At 36.1% G+C, this 23,132-nt stretch overlaps 2 protein-coding genes and 1 long non-coding RNA gene across 8 annotated transcripts in view; 2 read left to right on the forward strand and 1 right to left on the reverse strand.

The window, feature by feature from the left end:
* Positions 1-14,558, forward strand: part of LOC107723747 (PAB-dependent poly(A)-specific ribonuclease subunit PAN2-like) — a 16,274-nt gene extending 1,716 nt beyond the window's left edge. For 2 of the 3 annotated variants that reach the window (XM_016532459.1, XM_016532458.1), the window contains exons 3-26: positions 2,051-2,220; positions 2,427-2,547; positions 3,077-3,154; positions 3,901-4,171; positions 5,166-5,511; positions 6,584-6,680; positions 6,908-7,027; positions 7,242-7,361; positions 7,671-7,799; positions 7,918-8,117; positions 8,202-8,350; positions 8,442-8,548; positions 9,190-9,288; positions 9,579-9,661; positions 9,734-9,875; positions 10,013-10,150; positions 10,240-10,299; positions 10,441-10,531; positions 11,035-11,192; positions 11,541-11,684; positions 11,975-12,154; positions 12,231-12,324; positions 12,893-13,096; positions 14,009-14,558. In XM_016532459.1, coding sequence (XP_016387945.1) covers positions 2,051-2,220; positions 2,427-2,547; positions 3,077-3,154; positions 3,901-4,171; positions 5,166-5,511; positions 6,584-6,680; positions 6,908-7,027; positions 7,242-7,361; positions 7,671-7,799; positions 7,918-8,117; positions 8,202-8,350; positions 8,442-8,548; positions 9,190-9,288; positions 9,579-9,661; positions 9,734-9,875; positions 10,013-10,150; positions 10,240-10,299; positions 10,441-10,531; positions 11,035-11,192; positions 11,541-11,684; positions 11,975-12,154; positions 12,231-12,324; positions 12,893-13,096; positions 14,009-14,043 — 3,336 coding nt within the window. In that variant the 3' untranslated portion in view covers positions 14,044-14,558. The remainder of the gene's footprint in view (positions 1-2,050; positions 2,221-2,426; positions 2,548-3,076; positions 3,155-3,900; positions 4,172-5,165; positions 5,512-6,583; positions 6,681-6,907; positions 7,028-7,241; positions 7,362-7,670; positions 7,800-7,917; positions 8,118-8,201; positions 8,351-8,441; positions 8,549-9,189; positions 9,289-9,578; positions 9,662-9,733; positions 9,876-10,012; positions 10,151-10,239; positions 10,300-10,440; positions 10,532-11,034; positions 11,193-11,540; positions 11,685-11,974; positions 12,155-12,230; positions 12,325-12,892; positions 13,097-14,008) is intronic. The other variant, XM_016532460.1, reaches the window with a different exon arrangement.
* LOC107723748 (uncharacterized) lies at positions 9,781-15,375 on the reverse strand. 2 transcript variants are annotated; one of them, XR_001637957.1, is made up of 3 exons: positions 15,296-15,375; positions 9,941-10,131; positions 9,781-9,861 (listed from the first exon to the last, which is right to left on the reverse strand). It is a non-coding gene; the product is annotated as an uncharacterized LOC107723748 (long non-coding RNA). The 2 variants fall into 2 exon arrangements; XR_001637956.1 differs by lacking the exon at positions 15,296-15,375 and adding an exon at positions 11,501-11,564.
* A 1,532-nt stretch (positions 15,376-16,907) lies between these two features.
* LOC107723745 (zinc finger protein PLAG1-like) lies at positions 16,908-22,522 on the forward strand. 3 transcript variants are annotated; one of them, XR_001637955.1, is made up of 4 exons: positions 16,908-17,150; positions 19,218-19,284; positions 19,486-20,741; positions 22,242-22,522. XR_001637955.1 is itself a non-coding variant. In XM_016532454.1 (3 exons), exon 3 carries the CDS (start codon positions 19,532-19,534, stop codon positions 20,666-20,668), a length of 1,137 nt encoding a protein of 378 aa, XP_016387940.1. In that variant the 5' UTR covers positions 16,908-17,150; positions 19,218-19,284; positions 19,486-19,531; the 3' UTR covers positions 20,669-20,924. The 3 variants fall into 3 exon arrangements, 2 of the variants coding, with proteins under 2 accessions (XP_016387940.1, XP_016387941.1); XM_016532454.1 differs by lacking the exon at positions 22,242-22,522 and having other exon boundaries at positions 19,486-20,924; XM_016532455.1 differs by lacking the exons at positions 16,908-17,150; positions 22,242-22,522 and adding an exon at positions 18,102-18,178 and having other exon boundaries at positions 19,486-20,924.
* Positions 22,523-23,132: the final 610 nt, after the last annotated feature.

Below are 23,132 nucleotides of genomic sequence, written 5' to 3' on the forward strand. Positions count from 1 at the left end.
GCAAATTCTTTAAATATAAAAAACGTACTTACAGGCTGTGAGTCAGAAGCGCCAGACTGTCCTTGCAATGTTGGCTGTGCCCCACTATAGAGAAACTTTATGTCCTCTTTTAAGGCCAAACAAAGTGGTTTTGCTTTCACAAAGAAACACACAGCAGCTTGAGTGAGCGGCGCCCGGCGGATTCGACAAAGGAAGCTTGCGGCAACCACATATGACGACCCGTGCTGGACTTTGCTTTGTCCACGGTGAAAGCCGATCCGGCGATCCACAGCGCGAAGTTGATGTATTTCCCTTTAAGATCTAATTCCTATGTTGGCAAAGCTGAATTTTCAGCAGCCATTACTCTAGTTTTTAGTGTCATGTGATCTTTCAGAAATTATTCCAATATGCGGATTTGGTGCTTAATTATTATTGGGGCTCATTTATTAATAATGGTCTTATTATTAATACTGACAACAGTTTTTGCTGCTCTGTATTTTTGTGAAATAGTGATATATTTTTTAGAATTCTTTGATTTAATATAAAGTTCAAAAGAACAGTTTATTTGGAATAGAAATCTTTTGTAACATAAATGTATTTGTTATCAAATTTAATCAATTGAATGTGCCCTTGCTGAATACAAATATTAATTTCTTCTTTAAAAAAATAATTACACTGTCATTCAAAAGTTTGAGGTATCACGGTTTCCACAAAAATATGAAAAAGCAAAAAAAAAATGTTTGAGCAGCAAATCAGCATATTAGAATGATTTCTAAAGGATCATGTGACACTGAAGACTGGAGTAATGGAAAATTCAGCTTTATCATCACAGGAATAAATTGCACTTCAAAATGTATTCAAATAGAACACAGTTATTTTAAATTGTAATAATATTTAACTATATTATGGTTTTACTGTATTTTTTAATCAAATAAATGCACCCTTGGTGAGCATAAGAGACTTACTCAAAAGAGACTTTTTTTTAATTAATATTTTTATTGAAGGAAGAACAGAGTGACGTATTACAGACCCACAACCCACAAAAAACAATGAATAATCTTAATAAATAAAAACTAATTCCAAAAATGGAAAAACAAAATCTCGAAGTTTTGATATTACAAACAATGATGAAATACTTGACATTACTGTTAGCCTATTGTGTCTGATTGCGTGATCCATTTCAATGTGCAACAGGCATTTTAATTTCACTATTAATTTTAGTTTGGGGGAATAGTTATGCCCTTTTCAAAATATGTAATCATTGGAGTAAAAACCATGCTGAATAAAAACGTTTGGTGGATCCTCGAAGAGAATATTTAATTTTCTCCCATTTCAAAAACAGCATCACATCACTAAGCCAGAGTGAAACTAAAGATGGTTTACTTGATTTCAAGTCCAATGGTTTTGGATTAGATGATGAAATATCTAAACAAGTGTGATCTGGCAGATTGTATTTTGAGGAGAGTGTTGAGAATGGGGCAAAAACATCATCAATAAAAGATCACTTAATCTGACAAGACCCGACTGTTGCCACTGACTGAAGACTGAGTCCAATTGAGCTGGAAGGAATAGGTGATTCTTGCATATAGGGCTGGCTATGGAGAAGTCTTTGAAACCAAAACATTGTCTAAATTGAAACCAAATCTGGAGGGTATTTGCTACGACTGGGCATTGAGTACACAATGAAATACAAATGGGCAATTTGGATAAAGCAAAAGCAGGAAGAGATGATGAAGTACAGGAATTATTATTCCAAACATTTGACCAGCCGTGTAGCCTACTACATCATCTACTCAAATAATATGCAGAGCTGTAAAGTGAATCAGTATCACCTAGCAAGTTTTTTCACCAAAAATTCTGCATGAATGGATAAATGTTTCTATTGAAGTTGGGACATTTAAGGCTAAAGTCTAATCTCGCTCCAAAAATTCAGCTATGGTTTTGATAACCATTGAACGCATCATCTCTGATGTACTTCCACATTGAAGAGGTGATGTCACTTTATTCACAAGCATGAGCCGCATTGCTGACCTGGGTGTGTGTGTGTTTGTTCTTTCCTCTTTCATAACAGGGACATGCAAGTTCCTTCTTTGGTCCGACAATGGGCCGCTACTCCTCTTTCCAGGTGCACATGACCGATGATATTCGCCACATCCAGAGTATGGACACAGGGGTGCTGTTTCTGACCAAAAACAACCTCAAATGCCTCACGCGAGGAGGTTTAATTATGTTTGATTATACGTGAGTTGCACACCCACATATACTATAATGATCGTTTGAAGATGTAAATGTAGGTATCATGTCCATACTAGCGCTTCTTTGTCGGAAACCCTCAAAGCATAATGTCATGCAGAACACAGGCATACTCTGCGAATACTGTAATAAAAGGTTTTATTTGCTTATGTATGCCTATGTGTGGGTGTTCATTCAGTTTTGTTTTTTTTCAGAACTGAGGAGGGTGCTGACATGCACAGTTTGATTCTGACCGATAATAACACATTGTTAATGGGGGGTCTGCAGAACTATGTGGCCGAATTGGACCTCACAACAGTACAGGAAACACAAAAAGTAGGATGATACAACACTCCTTCAGTAATACTTTAAAACAAACTGTACCTGTTTTATATAGCATTTATTAATGAAAGTTTTTAAAATAAAAATAAAAGAATAAAGGTAAAAAATTAAATGTACATTTTATAGTTCAGCTTTATCAAATTAATTTTTTTTTAAATCATTTAATTATTATTATATGAATATAAATATAGACAAGTAAATACATGTAAATATTCAAAATATGTACTGTATGTGTGTGTATTTATATATACATAATAAATATACACAGAAAACACATATATTATGCAAACTAAAACTTTTATTTTGTATGGGATTAATCGCGATGAATCGTTTGACAGCACTAATATATACAAGTATATATAGCAAAAAGTTTTCTTTTCATTTTATTATCTTTATCACTTATGGCTTTTGTGGGATATACTTAATGGGAATTTTACACTTATCTATAATAGATTAGAGGATGTTTCAGTAATAAAAGAGTCAGAGATCTTTTCCTGACATTTCATTTCCACTGTCACTCTAGTTTACTGTTGAGGTACCTGGAGTCGCCATCATGAGACAGTCCAATCGCTTCTTCTTTTGTGGTCACACATCTGGCAAGGTGAGTGAAGGAGTAAAGCGAAAATGGATGTGGAACAAATTGTTTCCTCCTTTCGCTTTTCCTGCAGAATAGAGGGATGTTGTGTATGAAAAGTTTTGCTCTGAGCTAATGTGGGAACATGCTGCCTACACTTTAGCTGTAAACACAGGTAGAATACATAGGGCTTTTTCTTTTTGTGCTTTCACACATTCCTAATTTTCTCACAGGCTGATCAATTCAGAATATTTAGTAGTTGGAATTTTCAGCTTGGCCACAAAATTAAGTGAAAGAGCTTAATGTGCATGGATCCATCTGTCTCACCATAACAACTTATATGGTGGTTCATTGAAAAACATGGAAAAAGATTTTAGTATTTCATTAGTAAATGCAGTTAATGTCATTTTCCAGCATGTAGTTGACATTTATTTAAATAGAATTTTTTTTTTTACTTTTTTTTTTACATTTATATATATATATGTATATATATTAAACTGAGAAAAAGCTAAATGATGACTAAACATTTTTAATTGGCGACCATATACTATATCTAAACATATAGCCTGTAAAATAGATAATTTACCTTATATTCTGGCATAGATTTATGGATAATGACAGATGACATAATGAAATTATTTTTCAAATGCATTCATCTATATGTATAACCTTATATAATCTCTGCAGTATGTAGTAAAATATATATGTAGTAATCAACATTCATTTAATCTCTTCATTGTCATTTGTGAATTTGTGTCAATTATTTTTCATAGGTGTCTCTGCGTGATCTACGCACATTTAAAATCGAGCACGAATTTGACGCGTTCTCTGGCAGCCTGTCTGATTTTGACATACACGGTAACCTGTTGGCAGCGTGTGGCTTCTCGAGCCGTGGCCTGAATGGACTGTCATGTGACCGGTTCCTCATGGTGTACGATCTGCGCATGATGAGGGCCATCACCCCACTGCAGGTCCACGTGGATCCCCTTTTCCTCCGCTTCATCCCCACATACACCTCCCGCCTGGCTATCATTTCACAAACAGGTATGATGCATGGACGTGTATGTCATGAAGGTGGTAGTACTGGTGGTATTTACCTAACTGTTGTCACTAAAAGGAGAACTTTAATGGTAATTTGCAGAATGCTATGAAAAATACACGGGATGGTATTGGTGTGGTTGCCACACCCAAGTGCCAACTGCCAACTGTCCCTGATGTGTTGAAGAAATGTTGGGGGATTTTTGTTTGCAACTTGTGAAGTATTTTAATCATCCATTAGTGGTCTTCTTTGGATTACCGTTGTTGTTCCCAGCCTCACCTTTAATCTAGTTATTTTCTTCTGAAGCTTACTGATGTTATTGCAGTTTTTCAGCATTCAGAAGTCCCACCTTACTTTCATTTCCCCTTTGGTGGTTGTCGTGTTGTCCACATAGATTTTCAGGCATGGGTCACATGAACTAATCATGCTGAAGGTGCAGACATGCATTACAAAGCACTTGGCTTGAAAACATTCTGACTCGATGCGTTTAACAATTGTAATTGTGTTGTATTTCCAAGTAGAAAATGAACAAAATGTAGGTGGGTTTTGGTTTTATTCAAAACAAAAAGCAAAAAAAGGAAGGAAACGTCATTAGAAATGCAGAGTTATTAAATGTTTTTTTTTATTTAAAGATTTCAGGTTAAACATAAAATCATTATTTTGAAATTAATTATATTGTAAATAAAAAATTATAAAAGATTGCATAAAAATAAAAGTCTTAACACTGTTTTAATTACAATAATTTTAAATAAAATTTTATAAGTACATTTTATTAAAAAAAATTAAAAAATGGGTGAAAAAGCCACTTGCTCTTGAGTTTAAACGTTGAATCAGATGTCTGATTTGAAATAAGCACTGTTACTGTCCTGTACTAGTCTATTTACTTTTTGGTTGTTTTTTAAATAATCATATTTACTACATGGCTTTTACAAAAATATTTGTGATTATTTTTTTGTCACTGAGATCCTAGTGTGTGAGTCTGTGTCTTTGTGTCTGTAGGTCAGTGTCAGTTCTGCGAGCCCACCGGCCTGGCCAGTCTGGCTGATATCTTCCACGTCAACACTGTGGGGCAGCTGCTGATGAGCTTTGATGTGTCCTCCAGCAAGCAGGCGCTCTCCTTTGGGGACTCTGGTGGCTGTGTGCACCTGTGGTCCAGCGCCCCAGAGGTGTCCTTTAACAGTTACTCCAGGGAGACAGAGTTAGCTCTACCCTGCCTGGTGGACTCCCTGCCCCAGCTGGACTGGAACCATGAGCTCATGCCTCTGTCTCTTCTACCCATGCCCCTCACCAGTACCGAGCCCCTGCTCTCTGATTGGCCCACCTCCCTTATTACACCCAGCCCCAGGTATGACTACACCTCGTATATACACTAGGGTCAGTAAGATATTTTAATGTTTTTGAAAGAATTCTCACAAAAACTGCATTTATTTGATCAAAATATAGTAAAAACAGTAATGTTGTGAAATATTATTGCAATTTTTACAATTAAATTTTTTCATTTTAATATAGTTTATTCCTGTGATGGCAAAGCAGAATTTTCAGCAGCCATCATTCCAGTCTTTACTGTTTTAATATGACAATTAATATGCTCAAGAAACATTTATTATTATTATTTAATATTAATATCAACAATATTGAAAACCATTTTGCTGCTTTATATTTTTGGATTGGATGACTAAAAACAAACAGCATTTATTTGAAATAAAAAATGTTTTGTAGCATTGTAAATTCTTTACTGTCACTTTTGATCAATTTAATGCATCCTTACTGAATAAAAGTTTTCATTTATTTCTGACATCAAGCTTTTGAACAGTTGTGTATATGTAAATATTTTAAAATAATAAGTAAAAGATGTAGTGCTTGAAGATACATTGAGATACAAGTGCTATTTTATATCAATTTATATGTATTATTACATTTATTTTGTTGTACAACTATTTATTTAGAGTTTGTTCATAGCAGATGTAAACTTAGGTCACATTTTTAATCCAATTTTGTCCAAACATTTTTTTTTTTACATTGGCGATCCAACCACATTATGAGTCAAAAAAGAGAGAAAAATTGCAGTATTCAAATATTTGTTCCTCTGTATACTGCAAATGTAGTAGTCATCTGGGTATTCTATGCATTCATACATTTGCATATTTTGCAGAAAATCATAGAGTATTAGGGTAGTATGGGATTCTGTATTTGAGTGTTATTGTGTAATACTGCCCCCTGCAGTATGTCTCAGGCTAGGTCATGATCCTATGTCATAGACCTGGATCTATTGTTTAAATTTGAGCAAAAATATATTTAGTAGCGCTCACTTTTTTATTCACACTAATTTCATTTACACAGTTGTAATATAAATTCCCTTAACAAATGACATGCTATATGGTGATTAGTTAATTTAACTGTGCTCTTTTCACTGTCAGACGGGCTCCTCCGGTAGATCCAGAGATTCTTAGGACTATGAAAACTGTGGGCTTTATTGGATACGCCCCCAATCCTAGAACCCGTCCCAGAAACCAGGTAAACTCAACAGATTTCAATGGTTTCATCATCACTAAATGTGTAAAAATGGTAAACAACTATCAAGACAAAGACGTTCCATATGCTGTAAGAGGGAAGTCCTATCTTACAGTAACATAGCTGATCTAGTGTCTCTGGTATGTTATTTGACAATGTGTCAATCATTTCAGTGCAGTAATGCTGTCCAACCAGTAATTTCTTTGTTTTTTTATCTCTGTTTTTTCCAGGTTCCTTATAAGATTAAAGACACAGAGCTTGAGTATGACAGCTATAATCAGGTCCCGGAATCTCCTATTGGTCGAGATGAGGAGCCGCATCTTTACATGGTTCCAAAGAAATACAGGAAGGTAGTGATTAGCCATTGTTATGCATAATCCTATGATCTTTGGTGATGATTACGTACTACTCAAGCTATTTTGTCCATTACAAATGTTGGCACGCAGGTTCTTTTTAGATGAGATAATGTTAAATGTATTGTTTTTAGAACAAAATTTTTGTTTGCATACAATTTAAGACACCTGAGATACTGGGTTTTGATTATGTGGCACGTGTTTATGTCAGGTCACCATTAAATATTCCAAACTGGGACTGGAAGACTTTGATTTTAAGCACTACAACCGGACTTTGTTTGCTGGTTTGGAGCCTCACATACCCAACGCTTACTGCAACTGCATGATCCAGGTGAAAATACACACACATACCATTTTTACTGCGTTATAGTTTTATACTGAATATATTATATATAATATTACATTTATTAAATGGTGACATATTTATTCTGATTCATAATTATACACATTAAAATGTAATTGCCTGATATTTGCCTCGGCAATCTGAAAAAAATCCCAAACGTCACCATGCCGATTCCTCTAAAAAGTCCTTGGAATTTTTTGTGCTCTCTACGGAATTTTGGGAATGCACAACTTTCACTTTGGATGTTCCAGTTCTTTGGAATTTTGTTAATAGTTAATTCTGTGTATGCTGTGGCAGGTGCTGTACTTCCTGGAGCCAGTCAGGTGCCTGGTACAGAATCATTTGTGTCAGAAGGAGTTCTGTCTGGCCTGTGAGCTGGGATTCCTGTTCCACATGCTGGACTTGAGCAGAGGAGACCCCTGCCAGGTGCACTAACACAATCAATTCAATCAGAATTCATCCCCAGCTGTATCAATGCCTTCAGAGCTGTCAGCCATGCATAGCATATGCACATACACAAAGCACTTGTTTGTTTTCTTAACAGGCCAGTAATTTTCTCCGGGCTTTCCGGACAATCCCGGAGGCGTCGGCGTTAGGTTTGATCCTAGCTGACTCTGATGAGCAGACAGGGAAAGCCCGTCTAGGCCGTCTCATCCAGAGCTGGAACCGTTTCATTCTTGCACAGCTGCATCAGGAAACACTGGAGCAGGAAGGGCCGCAGGCATACAGAGGAGCCAGCAGCAGGTGTGGAGCATCATTCTTGAATTCAATGCAATAATTCACACAAGAATGAAGTCGAGAACAATTTAGGTTTTGTCTCCACGGCAGCACACTGGGTTCCTCGGGGGAGTCTGTGATTGGCCGGTTGTTTGGCTGTGAAGTGGAGAACAGCAGTTTGTGTCGCTGTGGAAAGGAGACGGTTCGCTCCTCCTTGACTCTGCTGTTTACCATACACTACCCTGAGCAGAGCTCTCTAGGTCAGAACCACCAAACATTCACACATGAATACATCTTTCTTCTTTTATAAACTGAGTTAATTCATTAAATGATCTCTTTGATTTTTGACAGATAAGATGATAGAGGAATATGACTTCGCAGAAATCCTAAAGAAGAGTATATGTCTGGAGCAAAGCACACAGGCCTGGTGTGACAACTGTGAGAAATACCAGCCAACAGTAGGTTTTTACATGCCTATCTATATATACACGTTAAAAAAAATAGGGGTCAGTTAGATTTTTATTTTGAAAGAAATTAATACTTTTTTCAGCAGGGATGCATTAAATCGAAGGCTATTTCTTTCTTTCTTATTTTTCTTTCTCTCTCATTTATTTCTATAGCACAAATTAATACAACCATTGTTGCCCAAAGTGCTGTACAAAGATAGAGAAATTTTTTATAAATATACAAAGACAATAAGATCATACAGAAGAAAACACCACGAACATATAACTCAACACCCAGAGAGATTAAAAGCCTAAGTTAAAAGATATGTTTTTAACAATGATTTAAAATCAAATAAAGGCTGTTTACGCTGAATTTTTTACATTGATAATAATAATAAATATTCATTTAACACCAAAACAGCATATTGGAATGATTTCTGAAGGATCATGTGACACTGACTTTTATTATCAAAATAAAAAACAGTTATTTTAAATTGTAATAATATTTCACAATATTACTGGTTTTACTTTATTTTTGATCTAATAAATGCAGCCTTGGTGAGCAGAAGAGACATACTTCAAAAAGTTGTTTCAAAAATCTTACCAACCAAAAGTGTAGAAGCACAAAATACTAAATATTTATGTATTTTTAGGTGCAGACCAGGAACATTCGCTGTCTGCCTGATGTTCTGGTGATCAACTGTGAGGTGAACAGCGCTAAGGAAGCAGAGTTCTGGAAAGCACAGACTGAGGTTAGACTCATATCCCCTCTTGTTGCCAGGATATATAATCATGCATTTACAAAATTCAGCCATAAATACACCCTTAAATATCCTCTAATGCTTTACACAGCCATTGGAGTCATTACTTAAAGATGTCTTTGTTATATGATATTTTTCTGTCATATGACAGTGAGATATGTCAGTGGTGTATTAGCAATGCAACATCCTGTTCATTCAGCTGATCTGTATGTTATTGGTGTGTGACACTAGGCACACTGATTTGTTTTAATTTTCCATTCATTCATTTTTTTTGTTAACAGTATGCGTACAACAAAGCTCTAAAGAAAGAAGCAGCTGAACCTCCCAAACCCAAAGAGCCTTTACCGACAGAATGGTGTTTAGAGTAAGTGTGCTGATTGTAGAAACGCATCTGTCTATATGTTTTTTATTTAATATAATAATATATATATATAAGGGAAGAGCTGTGCAACGTGGAGGGCTTGACCTTTGACACTCAAGCGGAGGACATGAGGCACGTGTGGATCCCTCTCAGTCTGAAGATGTGCATCAGTAAGACTCAGGGCCTGGAGGTTAGCAGCCTGTCTGAGGGAGAGGAGGTGAGGAACACCTTTTCACTGTTTCAAAGGGTGAACTTCATTAACCACATCAAGATATGTCATACCTGGGAAAGATGACTCTTTAATTTTTTTAAATGACCTTGCTCAAATAAAATGTGTCTTGTTTCTTCTCATAGCTGACTGAAAGTGAAGAGGCAGAAGGAGCGTCTGTCTATGACCTGGTCGTCATCGTATCTCATATCCAGGATGCTCGGACCGGAGGAAACCTGGTAGCACATATCAAAGTGGGCGAGACCTACCACCAAAGGAAAGAGGTATGAGCGAATCTTTAAAGTACTTGCTAGATTTTTGACATAATATGTTGGACATAAGGGACAAACTGTGTTTTCTGTCTTGCTTTCAGGGAGTAACACACCAGCAGTGGTATCTGTTCAATGATTTTCTGATTGAGCCCATTGACAAGGTAAAAATACCAAACATCAGGCAAATTCCAACTTTTCCTATTCTGAAAAGACCCCATGTGTACTTGCACAGCGAGTTCTGTATTCCCACTGGAAATGCGTCATATGTGACCCTGAATTGTGTTGCAATATGTCTCCATTAGGCAGAATCAGCTCAGTTTGATGTGAACTGGAAGGTTCCTGCTGTACTTTACTACGTCAAGAGGAACTACCATCCCAAGTATGATTTGCGAAGTATGTGATCATTCATCTCACAGAATGTACTTTTGGTCTTCTCACTAAAATGTATCAGTGCTATCACAAAATTTTTATAAAGTTTGCATTTTATTAAGATGATGAACATTTATAATATGCATACACTACTGTTCAAGGATTTAGGGTCAGTATTTTTTTTTATTGAATTATTTTATTTAACAGAGATGCATTAAATTGATAAAAAATGAGAATAAAGTGATTTATGTTACAAAAAAATGCTTTTCTTTTGAACTCTCTATTTATCAAATAATTCTGGAAAAAAACATACCATGGTTTCCACAAAAATAAGCAGCAAAACTATTTTCAACACTGAAAATAAAAAGAAATGTTTCTTGAACATCAAATTAGCATATTAGAATGATTTGTAAAATTGTAATACTATTTCACAACATTACTGTTTTTACTGTATTTTCGATCAAAGAAATGCAGCCTTGATGAGCATCTGTTTCAATTATTCCTGCATCTTCTCCATTTCCTCCTAGTTAAGAACCCTATTGATGCCAGCGTTCTGCTGACGGAGGCCTCGTTGGCACGGAAACAGAGGAAGAGTCACGCCACCTTCATACCTCTAATGGTGAATGAGATGCCGCAGGCTGCAGACCTTGTCGGATTGGATGCAGAATTTGTCACGCTCAACCAGGTCAGTGTGAAACACTTTAATGTTCTATAATTACTGACATTTTTTGACGTATTTTCTCCTACCCATCTTTGAAGCATATTTTGATGGATTGTAATAGTTTAAAGTCTGTCAGAACTCTTTATTTTTCTGTTGACTTTTATGGAAAGATTTTTAATGAAGTAAGGCCTGATTTAGTTTTAGAATTTTTATCTAAGATCAAATTAAAAAACTTAATTTAACTTAACTAACCTTGTTCTCGCCATGAATATAGCCGAGGTAGCTCACATGGCGTTAAATCATAAACAAACAAACAAACAATTTTCTCCTACCCCAAATATTTAATGCTTTTGTGTGTTGCTGCTTGAACAGGAAGAGGCAGAACTGCGCAGTGACGGGACCAAGTCCACCATTAAGCCCAGCCAGATGTCTGTTGCTCGTATCACATGCGTGAGAGGCCAGGGAACCAATGAGGGAGTGCCGTTCATTGATGACTACATATCAACACAGGAACAGGTCATAAATCAGTAGAATCATTCTAAATGTAACTCACATAATAGGGAAATTACCTTTTGAAATTATCAGGAACTTTTAATGACCTCATAAAGTGAGAACCACAGTTTTGTGCCTTGTCAGGTGAGATATGTTATTTGTTAGTGTCACTTGTGACTGAATATTTTTGAATCATTTAATTGTAAGGTGAATCACAGGGAATAACTGTTAGTGTACTAGTGATTTCCATACTTTCTGTGTTTTTGTAATGTTGGGAAAAACTTCTTACTAATTTAACCTCTTTGGATGTACAGGTGGTGGACTACCTGACCCAGTACTCTGGTATCAAACCTGGAGACCTGGATGCAAAGATTTCCTCTAAACATTTGACTACTCTGAAATCTACATATTTGAAATTGCGATTTCTTATCGACACTGGCGTTCGCTTTGTCGGCCACGGGTTACAGAAAGATTTCCGGGTCATAAACTTGATGGTGAGTGGAATTTTTGTGAGTTAATGTTTTATTTAGTATGTTGAAGTGTTTAAATTGTAACCCCTCACATTTTTAGGTTCCAAAAGAACAGGTGATTGACACCGTCTACCTCTTCCACATGCCTCGGAAACGAATGATTTCTCTGCGTTTCCTCGCGTGGTACTTTCTCGGTAGGTTTCTTGCATAAGGGTCATGAAAGGGTCATAATGGTGACCATTCAAAAAATTTTAAGACCCAATATCTAAAACGGCATCAAGATATCTTTAATACTTCTTGAGTTCCAGGCCTGCAAACTTTGGAGAAAAAACTTGAAAAGTGCTGTTTCCCCATTTTTGAATGGTCACCATTGGCACATAATGAAACAAAGATTGCTAAAGTCCACAGATTTTATTAACAGACCCACCAATCTCTGTGTAAAAATAACGTTATGATGCTGCCATCTCTCTGAAGTCATTTTACCCCCTTGTTATTTGGCTCTGAATCTCAGGTGAAAATGGCCTTTTTGACCCCCCCTCTACAAAATAGTGGATTACTCAGTAAATATTTATCCATGACATTTAATATTTTGACTTTCATCACTATACATGTATGTCTTTCTTCAGAAAAAATATTAGCGAAATCAAAAATTTGAGCTGGTTGAGTTGATGCGTAATGACCCATAAATTTTCCCTTATCTCTTGACCTCATATGTCATTTTCTGTGTATCAGTGTTTTATGGCTGTTTGAACATTTGTTCAGATCTGAACATTCAGAGCGAAACTCATGATAGTATCGAAGATGCACGGACTGCCCTACAGTTGTACAGGAAGTACTTGGAGCTGAGTCATAACGGAGGACAAGAGGAGTTCCGGAAGGTTCTCAAGGCTCTCTATGAGAAAGGACGCAAGCTAGACTGGAAAGTTCCAGACATTGACTCTGCAGATGGTCAAGGTAGCCCAAAAAGTACGAATCACTGACAAGGCAGTGAGATTATTTGATGTAATATATATTAGTGTTTTATATAGTGTATTTTTAGAGGCTGTTCAGTTGTTTAAAGGGGTCATATGATGCGATTTCATTTTTTCCTTTCTCTTTAGAGTGTTACAAGCTCTTGGTGCATAAAGAAGATCTGTAAAGTTGGAGCGATATAGGTTTGTCAAATGCAGATACAAATGTCCTTTAAGTTAATTTAATGCGAATATACTGTATATATAATGAAATGCACACTTATTTTATATAATATTATCCCTAAACAAGGCTGTCAGGAGATTTTGTAACTAACACAATGAAGAGGTAACCCTACTTTTAAAGGAGTAGTTCACACAAAAAATGAAGATTGGTTGAAAATGTACTTACCCTCAGGCCATCCAAGATGTAGATGAGTTTGTTTCTTCATCAGAAAAGATTTGCATAAAGTTTAGCATCGCATCACTTGCTGGATCCTCTGCAGTGAATGGGTGCCGTCAGAATGAGAGTTCAAACAGCTGATAAAAACATCACAATAATCCACAAGTGATCCATACGACTCCAGTCCATCAAACTCATCTTGGATGGCCTCAGGGTGATTTAAATAATTTTAAAAAATTCATTTTTGGGTAAACTGTTCCTTTAAAATAAGTACATTTTTACATATTTCCATTGTTAGGTGAACTATTCCTATTTGCCCAAGAAGGCCAAATATTGACCAAATACTGGCCAGTTAATCATCCTGAATAGTAGTTGTGTCTATCTTTATAATTGGAAAAAAATGAAATATTTCAATTTAACTGTATAACAAAGCATGTGCATATCATTTTCTAAAAAAAAATAATCATATTCATTTTTTTTTAAACAAATGTTGTTTGATGAACTTTCGATGCTATTTTCTCTTTGCAGGTACAGCCGTGTTTCCCTCTGTGATGGGGTTATGATTAGACCCGTGTTGGTTATATTCCTGCCAAACAGATGCCAGCTCAGCAGTCATTTCTTGTACAGCCTTTCAGTTCTCGTCTAATAGCTCTTGAGCCAAATTACACCTCTTAATGAGTATATGTCATTATCTTTAGATGGCCAATCTGAAATAAGGCTTGTTATACTGTGTTAGAAATGTCTGTTCAGGAATCAAAGGAAAGGGTTTTCGCCACTGCTTTGTGTAGCCTGTAAGTGGTATTAAGAAGAATATGCATAAGGAGCAGGAAAAAAAAATGTTTTCAGGACTGAGACCCGATTCAAAACTCATTAACCAAGTGTTTGTTTGCTCGTGTTTGACTCCACGGTGGCTTTTTCACCAAGGTATTTATATTGTGTCAAAAACTGCACTTATACAGAATATGAATTACTGCACAAAGAATATAAATTAAGCAGTCAATGGATCTACGGTGTTATTTTCTATATTGTAACTATGAAGTACACTTTCATAATGTGGCAGCTGAATAAAGACTTTTGGATAAATCTTTGTCTATTTTAAAGCTAATTTCAACTGGGTGGATTATTTCAGCAAATTCAATAGCATTAGGGAAACTATTATTTAAAAATACTGAGAACTAGTGTAGTCTCAAAGTAAAAAGGAAGTTCACTCTTTATGTAAGGTATGTAGTCTCAGACTCAGATATGCCACTGAAACATTTAAACAATAAAATGATATTCTAAGAGAACACATAAAAACAGCAAGCATGCATTTAATAAAAAAAATCCATATATTTAATCCATATACATTTTCTGGTTATACTCTGCCTTTAGCTGGATATCACTTTCGTGTACAGCATATTTGCTCACAAGTGATTTTGATATTTGATTTGGGAGTGAATCATTTTCTTGATTTGGCTCTTCTCCAATGAAAGAGTCAAACTGGTCTGACAATTTATAAATGAAATAATCTGAATTTCAATATTTTTTAAAACAAAATTTGCAGTTGAAAAACTTTTGTTGTTTTAGTAACAATTTATTATTGGTAAACTTTTTATGATATACATGATCATACTGCTTATGATCTTCAATTGCAATTCCATGTTTAACACATTGTTCAGTTGTTAGCCAGACCCTCTTTTTAAATTTAGCTCCAGTTTGCTTGGCTGGTGGGGAGCTGTAAGTGATGAAAATATTTTTAGCCTTGACACTCTTTGAGTTGACAACAATGATGTATTATTTCTGTCCTACTGATTAAACAATGCATAGATTCCTTACCAGCAAGTATAACTCTGCGGTCTAAAGCAGGGGTGCCCAAACTCGGTCCTGGAGGGCCGGTGTCCTGCAGTGTTTAGCTCCAACTTGCCTCAACACACCTGCTGGGAAGTTTCTAGTATGCCTAGTAAGAGCTTGATTAGCTGGTTCAGGTGTGTCTAATTGGGGTTGGATCTAAACTCTGCAGGACATCGGCCCTCCAGGACCGAGTTTGGGCACCCCTGGTCTAAAGCATATACAGACATTTATCCAGTTTGTTATAGTCTGTGTAATCTTCGCTAGCAACATTTATTTTCCTAGTCTGTACTTTTCCATATAATGCTAACAAACATCGCACATTACAGCACAATATTTAGTTCTCTGCTTACTTAAATACTCTTCAGTCTTGTATCGTTTACTGAACCTTTTTTTTTCTTTGGCTTATGTGTATTTCTAGAATACGGACTATTATTTGCTGAGCAAGAAAATATTAACGGTTATTTCTACTCAAAAGTACTGAGTTTGTTGTTGTTAGTAGTTTTATAACAGGGTGAAAACTAGATGCGAGGAATGCGTATATTATTATATAAGACAACAATATGCATTTACTGTAACCTTGCTTTAAAATTCTTCATTTAATGCAATTTAATGTTTCCACTGCAAAAGTGACAGCTCTGTTTTATTTTGTTAAATTAAAAGAAATGCTAAATTTACAGTATAAGCATTATGAATTTATTTCATAATTACATTTAATAACAAAATAGCATTATTTTATAGAAGTATTCTAAAACTATTTTAAATGTGTTAATTTCCATTATCCAACTCCTATATATATATATATATATATATATATGTGTGTGTGTGTGTGTGTGTGTTAAAATATGTACATGTGTTTAAAGTAATATTATAAAATTTAAAACTTGGATATTTTTGTTGTATTATTTTAGGTTCTATCATAATTATTATGAATACATTATTTACACTTACTGAGCTTCTTCAGTGAGCAGTTACCGACAGTAATAATATAACAATTTGAAGAACCTTCGTTACTCGTTCTGAATGCCCTTCGTTAAGTTACATCAGTTTCTCACGAGACTTCACCGGATGTTATTTTGCACGTACAATTACATGCTTGGAAACTAAAACGCTCCATTGTGAAATGGAAACAATGTTAGAAAAGCAGTACTCATTACATATACTGAAAGCAAAAACGAAATTGTGCTAAACGTTACCTCGGAATAATGCATAATGAGCTCAGAAGGGAAGAAAAGTTCTGCTACTTTGTCAAGTTCGTTCCCGCACCTAAAGGTTTCATTGGCAATTTATTACTCGAGTGCAACAAACCGGACGTTGTAAACAAGTTGAGTGGTGATATATTAATTGTATCTTGTCAAATACAGTATTATTCATGAATTTTTTTTAAAAGATACAAGTTAATTCTCAGAAACTTAAAATTTTTCCTTCACTAGTGAGTTGAAGTAATTAATAACTATTGAAAATGGCCATACCGCGTAATTTATATTCGTTTTTAGTCTATTTATAGAACTCACTGTGATGCAATGTGAGTGTTTATAATAGTTTAAATGGTGAAAAATAAGAGTGAAATCCCACCCTGAAAGTTGACCAAAGAGGTCTGACGTCACGTTCCCACAATGCACGCGCCCCATCAGCTCCAGCGCTGCTATGTTTAGAGGGACAGAAACAGCAGGCCCGAAAAATACACACATTATTGAACAATAAATAAATTATCCACTGCGAATAATTTTTGAGAATCCATCGAGATATGGCTGGGAAACGAATTTTTTATTTGCACCCTTGCGAGATGTAGAATGGAGGAATGCATGAGAACTGCAACTTTAGCGGGGATCAAAAGTTTCTGGTGAGCACAAGACTGTTTTTATGCAAATGTTAGACTGTGAATTTAGGACCGCATGGACTGTTTGCATTGATGTTCAAATGTTTGAAAACCTCATGGAGGTTCGTGGGTAGTATTTTTAGACTTTTGAAAAGATAAATGTGCGCCAGTAACCCACATAAGAACTTTAAATGTTGCGTGCATGAGCAAACACATTAGCTACGCGTAAGACTGATAGTGCTTTCAATGTCTTTTATTTGTTTATATTTTTAACATGGGGCAAGCACGAAAGGATAGTTTGATTTGTGTTGATTCGCTCTTTATTACGGAAAATTTCGATTTTACCATTTAATCACAATGTTCTGCGGTTCTTTAGAGATTTTGCTGAGCGAAACGTGCCACAGGTTTCTGACCCCGAAACGTGCCAGTAGTAAATAGACTAAAAGATGAAATCAGCAAGGTGTTTTTTTTAGGAAACAAAATATATAGTATTAGACACACATTAAAAAAGAGTTTAGTATATTTTGTTTTATTTTATAAAATCAAATTTTACACGAACATGACATTTTTATGTGTACAATACAAGTACAATTTCATAATTTCATGTGTCATATTTGCAGTAAACTGCTAGTTGAAATGGAGAAAATGCAGTTACTATGTAATTTGTAGCCATTTGGAATTTAAAATATTCAAAGCTGAAAATAAGCAAAAATGTTTGTTTCCATTATTGTATTTGGTAATTATGCTGTATTTCTACATGAACAAGTTTTATGTTTGAAAGATAATAGATAGAAGAAGCATATTTTGTCCCAATTGAACTTTTAAAGCAGAGCCAAATTCATAAGCTTCAAAAAAGAATATTTTTACTAAATTAAAACATAATTATATAATAATGAAGTAAATTAGTTTGGATTTATGTTCATATTAAAATACTTCAAATGGTTGCCTGAATGATGTCCATCCATTCTCTAAAAGGGAGGGAGTAATAATGGACATGCGTTTTCCGGAGGCCTGTCAAGATAATGAATGTGCTTTTGTGAGACTTGAAACAGGTAAACAAACCCTTTATAAATGTCACTAACCAATCATCATTGACATCCCCTCAGGGTGTTTTTAAGTTTCTCGTGTTGAAATCTGTTACCATTCAGAGAGACCGGTTGGTTCATAGACTGCACTGCTTTGCCATCAAGCCACTCTTTAAGTTTTGTTTATTAAATTTTTTTAATCTAAAGTTTTATAAATAAATCTAAAAAATGTTTTTCCATTGTTCATATATAAAATAAATTTCAGAGTTAAGCAATTCCAAATTTCCAATTTTGTAAGTTTTATCTGTTTAACTAAACTAAAGCAAGAATTGATTCTTTTTTCTGTTTATTTCTTTCATTTATTATCTCTTTAGAAGTCAAAATTCTCTAGGGATCTTTTTATTTTTCAGAAATGTTCTGTGTTATTTCAATGATATGTTGATGCATTAGTGTCCTCCGGGAATTTTTAAACAATATATGCATATAAGCATATACAGTATATAAATGTTTTACCATCATATTGCATTTTATTACACTGTATATGCCTTAAATATTTTTGTTTGGATAATGTAGCAGCAAAAAAAGCTTTAAGTTATTATAATTGTTGTACTTTGTTTACAAACAAGTTAAATGGATTGTTCACCCAAAAATGAAAATTGTCATCATTTACTAATCCCCTTTCTATGGAACACAAAAGAAGATAATTGAAGAATGTTAGAAATCAAACTTTTTGGGTTGTTGCATGGCTAAATCCACTGTGGATTTATTACTATTTTAGATCAACATTTGCATAAAAGAACTTTAAGGGGGAATATAATTGGTTATACTATATTTATTTACTTTTTATTTACACTTTGTTTTTATTAAGGTGTCATTGCACTGTAGTTATACAAGTAAGTACCGAGTAATATTAATTGTACCTAATATATGGTTAGGCTTAGAGTTTCATTTATGGTTAGTTGCTTGTAACTGTGCATTTTTACTGTTATTACTGTGTTAAGTGCATGTATAAGATCAAGATGATGCTACCAAATCCTCACCTGCTGCATTTTTTGTTTATGTGCAGAAGACTGAACATGCAAAAAAACAATCTTCACTCCGAAGAAAAATCAGCTGTTGGAGCTTCTTCTCAGGTACTTGCTTTTGTCTCTAAAACAGGGCTATCAAATCCTGTTCCTGGAGATCTACCTGATTACATTCTGAGCTAAACGTTACAGGTAGGCAGATCTCCAGAAACAGGATTGGGCACCCCTGCTCTAAAACAATGAGATTATAATTGTATTTTATTTTTTAACCTTGAATTGTTGTCATCACTGATCGTTGGCTTTTCACAGATGTACAGTGACATACTCCCTGAGAACTACCCATATATGTGAGAAAATGTTTCATGGCAAAGACCAGCTAAACAGCCACCTGCAAAACCACGACCCCAACAAGCAGGAACTGCGGTGCGAGGAATGCGGAAAGCATTACAACACTCGCCTGGGTCTTAGACGCCACGTGGCCACGCATGCCACCTCCGCCAGCGGTGACCTTACCTGTAAGGTCTGTCGTCAGGCGTTCGAGAGCATGCCGGCGCTACTCGAACACCTGAGTACACACACCGGCCGGCCACCTCCGGGGACTGTGGTACGAGAAAGGAAGCATCAGTGTGAGCGGTGCGGCCGCCGCTTCTTCACTCGCAAGGATGTGAGGCGCCACGCAGTGGTGCACACCGGCAGACGGGACTTCCTGTGCCCGCGTTGCGCCCAACGCTTCGGCCGTCGCGACCACCTCACCCGACACCTGAAGAAAAGCCACGCGCAAGATTTGGAGACCCTTCCTCCGATGCCCATTAAAGAGGAGCCCAGTCCTACCGTGTGCTCTGTTGGATTTCCGAAAGATGCCACAGAGGCGTTTTCCATGGCCATGTTCAACCCTCAAGGCCTTCCGAGCACATCTACCTCAGGGGTCAATCATCACCATCACACGATGGTGTCTGGCCCCCTTTCCAGCCCAATGGGTGTGGGCTGCTACCTTGAGCCAAACAAGCCTCCTCCGCAGCATTACCAGCAGGCTCACAGATATCAGCCGAGTTCCACTACCTCATATCTGAAAGCGGAGATGGAGAGCTTCCTGACTGAACTCCAGTGCGGGCCAATGCCACCGCAGGCAGCCGTAGCGACTGCCGTCTCCCGGCCTGGCGACCTTTTCACTGACAGTCTGGGAGGTCAGAGTGCCCATTTCACTCTCAGGAACTCGGCGTTCACCTCAGCCGAGCCGCCTACCACCTCCGCCAACATGGACCTCTCGCACCTGTTGGGCTTCCTGCCGTTTGGCCTGCCTCCCTACAGCACTACCTTGGGATACTCGACCACCACCAACGCCGTGTCCCCAAGCCCTACCTCTCAGCTCTCTGGGCCGCTTTCCTCATTTCAGCCACAGTCACTGCATGAGCCTCAGGCTTCAGGGCACTTAAACCAGCTCTCTGGTTTCTCTCCGACTCTACCTCGATTCCATCAGGCCTTCCAGCAATGATGTCGCCCGTGTCCACTATGACCTGCCAGTCAAACGCGACAGTTCTGTTGCGTCATTGCCAAGTAGCTTATAGGTAATGAACTGGAGATGGTGAAGTTTGTTGGGTGCGAAATGGATCCTGTAGAATTAGATGAAAGGATCACTAGGATAGATGGAGTTTTGCTTTTAGTTTTGAATAGTTAAAAAACTTTGTGGTTTTTCCTAGAGGGTCTTCAGAGTAACTGTTTTGTAGTGATAAATGAACATAAAATTCATTAAAAAAAAAAAATAACTGAAAAGTTAGCTAAAGATATACCTCAATATTTTTGTCAAGAAGGAAAATAATGCTATTACAGTGTTCTCCGTTGTATAATGAAGCACTTTTTATCAACGGCACTTCTATGACTAAAGGTGCGGTCACATTTATTGTTCTGCGAATTTTCGTCTGCAAAATCCAGTTATTTTAATAGGAATCCACGTGGGTACTTTTGCATGCGGGTGAAAGATTCCCCTGTGCAAATTTCACAACCGAGTCATATGGTCATAAATTTAACGCATTGACCAACAAAAATTTGTTTTGTTTGAAATTGACTTCTGTGTGCGCTGTGCTTCACACATCTACACTATTGACCTTTTTTGTCCATGAAATTTCGCCGAAAATTGGCTAATGTGACCGCACCATAAAAGTCAAGTTGAACTGTGTTCTTAGATGTACCTCTCAGCTCACGGTCACACAACACAAAAAAAACCTACCTCTCTAAGCTGAACTCTTGTCACGAAAAGGATTCAACCATTTGACAAGAAATCAAGCAAACGTCATCTCATTTGATTTTCTTTTTCTTTTTGAATGCTCAATGGTTTTAGTTATGACATTTTTAGAGTCAGGTGATTAATTAGCATTTAATTAATTAGCTTGTGTTGATTTTAGCCTCTAGGTAAAAGTTTTTAGGCGCTGTTGTGTTCACATCCTTAATGCTAATGAAAGGAATCACAGTTATTGTGGAGACTCTTCTCCTGTAAACCCCATCTCTCTCTGTTCATTCCAGAGTATTTTGTGAATGAAATGCAGAATAAAGCATTGATCTGGAATTGAAAATCAATGAAAAGTGAACATTTGTTTAAAATTAAGTAGCCCATTCTGACACCTTCCTAATATGGGAACTAAGTAAAATATAACTTTCATTTTTTGTTTAGTAATAAACAAGAATTGATCATTTGCGCCCTGAATATTCATGTAAAAAAATGGTTATACTGGTTTTACACAATACGTAGTTCTCACTCTACAAAGTTTCCCTCAATGTTTTGCCTGGATTTAGAAGTTTCAGACAAAATAATCTTAGCACATGCCCAGTTATTGCTGAAAAGCACTTCATGTATCTCTCCAAGCTAAACCAGGAGCACTGTCAGAAAAGAAAATGTTTTGTCATGTAAATTTTAATGGTATTTTAGCACTGCTTCACTGTCTGTACTTTTGACTCCGTGTTACATGCACCAGTGGCCTATAAGGTAACTGTGATGGCATATGTTGTCAACTCCATTTTGTTTAGGCCAGCTGAAGGTGTGAAATCATTTCATGAGTTTTTATTTTATTTAGAAACCATCCTGGGCATTTCCTTCTTTGGCTGAACTGAAATGAAATTGACCTCAACTCAACTGTGATGTTTAGACTCCGACTGATCTACCTCAGTGAGATGCACACTGTGCACAGCTGTACTGTACCTTTAGTAAGAAATGTAAAGTTCCAATGGCTGTTTAGCTGGAGTAAACAGGTGTTTTACATCTTTAAAATTCCAAGCATTGGCATTTTTGGGTTCCAAGGACTGTTTTCATAAACATTATGAAAGCAAAAGTGGGTGAGTGAGACATCAAGGTGTATGCGGAAAGAAACTATGTTAAGGATGAATTAAGAAATAAAGCATCTTGTAGAATTTGTGTTTCTGGTGTGTTTCATTCATGATTTACTGTCAGTAAAATAATAATAGTTGTTGTTTTTACCAAAGGCTCTAAAACCTCAGTATTTATGTCAAGTTATTCATTCATATTAATGCAATGGGTTACTAAAAATCATTAACAATTTAAGTCTTTAATGAACTATATAAAAGTTATATAATTATAAAGATGAATTATAGAAATTATTTAAGAGATAAATACGAAAAATTATAGCCAAATATAGGCAAGCATTCATTTACAGTTTTTTTTTTTTAATTTTATAAAATACTTAATTTTTATAATGGTTTTATAAACTGAATCCTGTGTATCATTAAAAAAACAATACAATTAAATAATATACAAAACGTTAATATTGTTATGTCTACTAACAAGACTGCAAAAAAACTGCTAGTATGTGCAATACAACAATGGTATTAATAGTTGCAAACCAATTTAGATATAAAAGGCAAAGTGTTGATTATAATAGTCAATCGGGTGTACATGACTGCATCACTTTTCAATACTTCATTTACATACAAAATGAGAGAAATCCCTT

The sequence above is a fragment of the Sinocyclocheilus rhinocerous genome, unplaced genomic scaffold, assembly GCF_001515625.1.
Source record: "Sinocyclocheilus rhinocerous isolate Xijiao unplaced genomic scaffold, SAMN03320098_v1.1 scaffold905, whole genome shotgun sequence".
Classification (NCBI taxonomy): Eukaryota; Metazoa; Chordata; class Actinopteri; order Cypriniformes; family Cyprinidae; genus Sinocyclocheilus; species Sinocyclocheilus rhinocerous.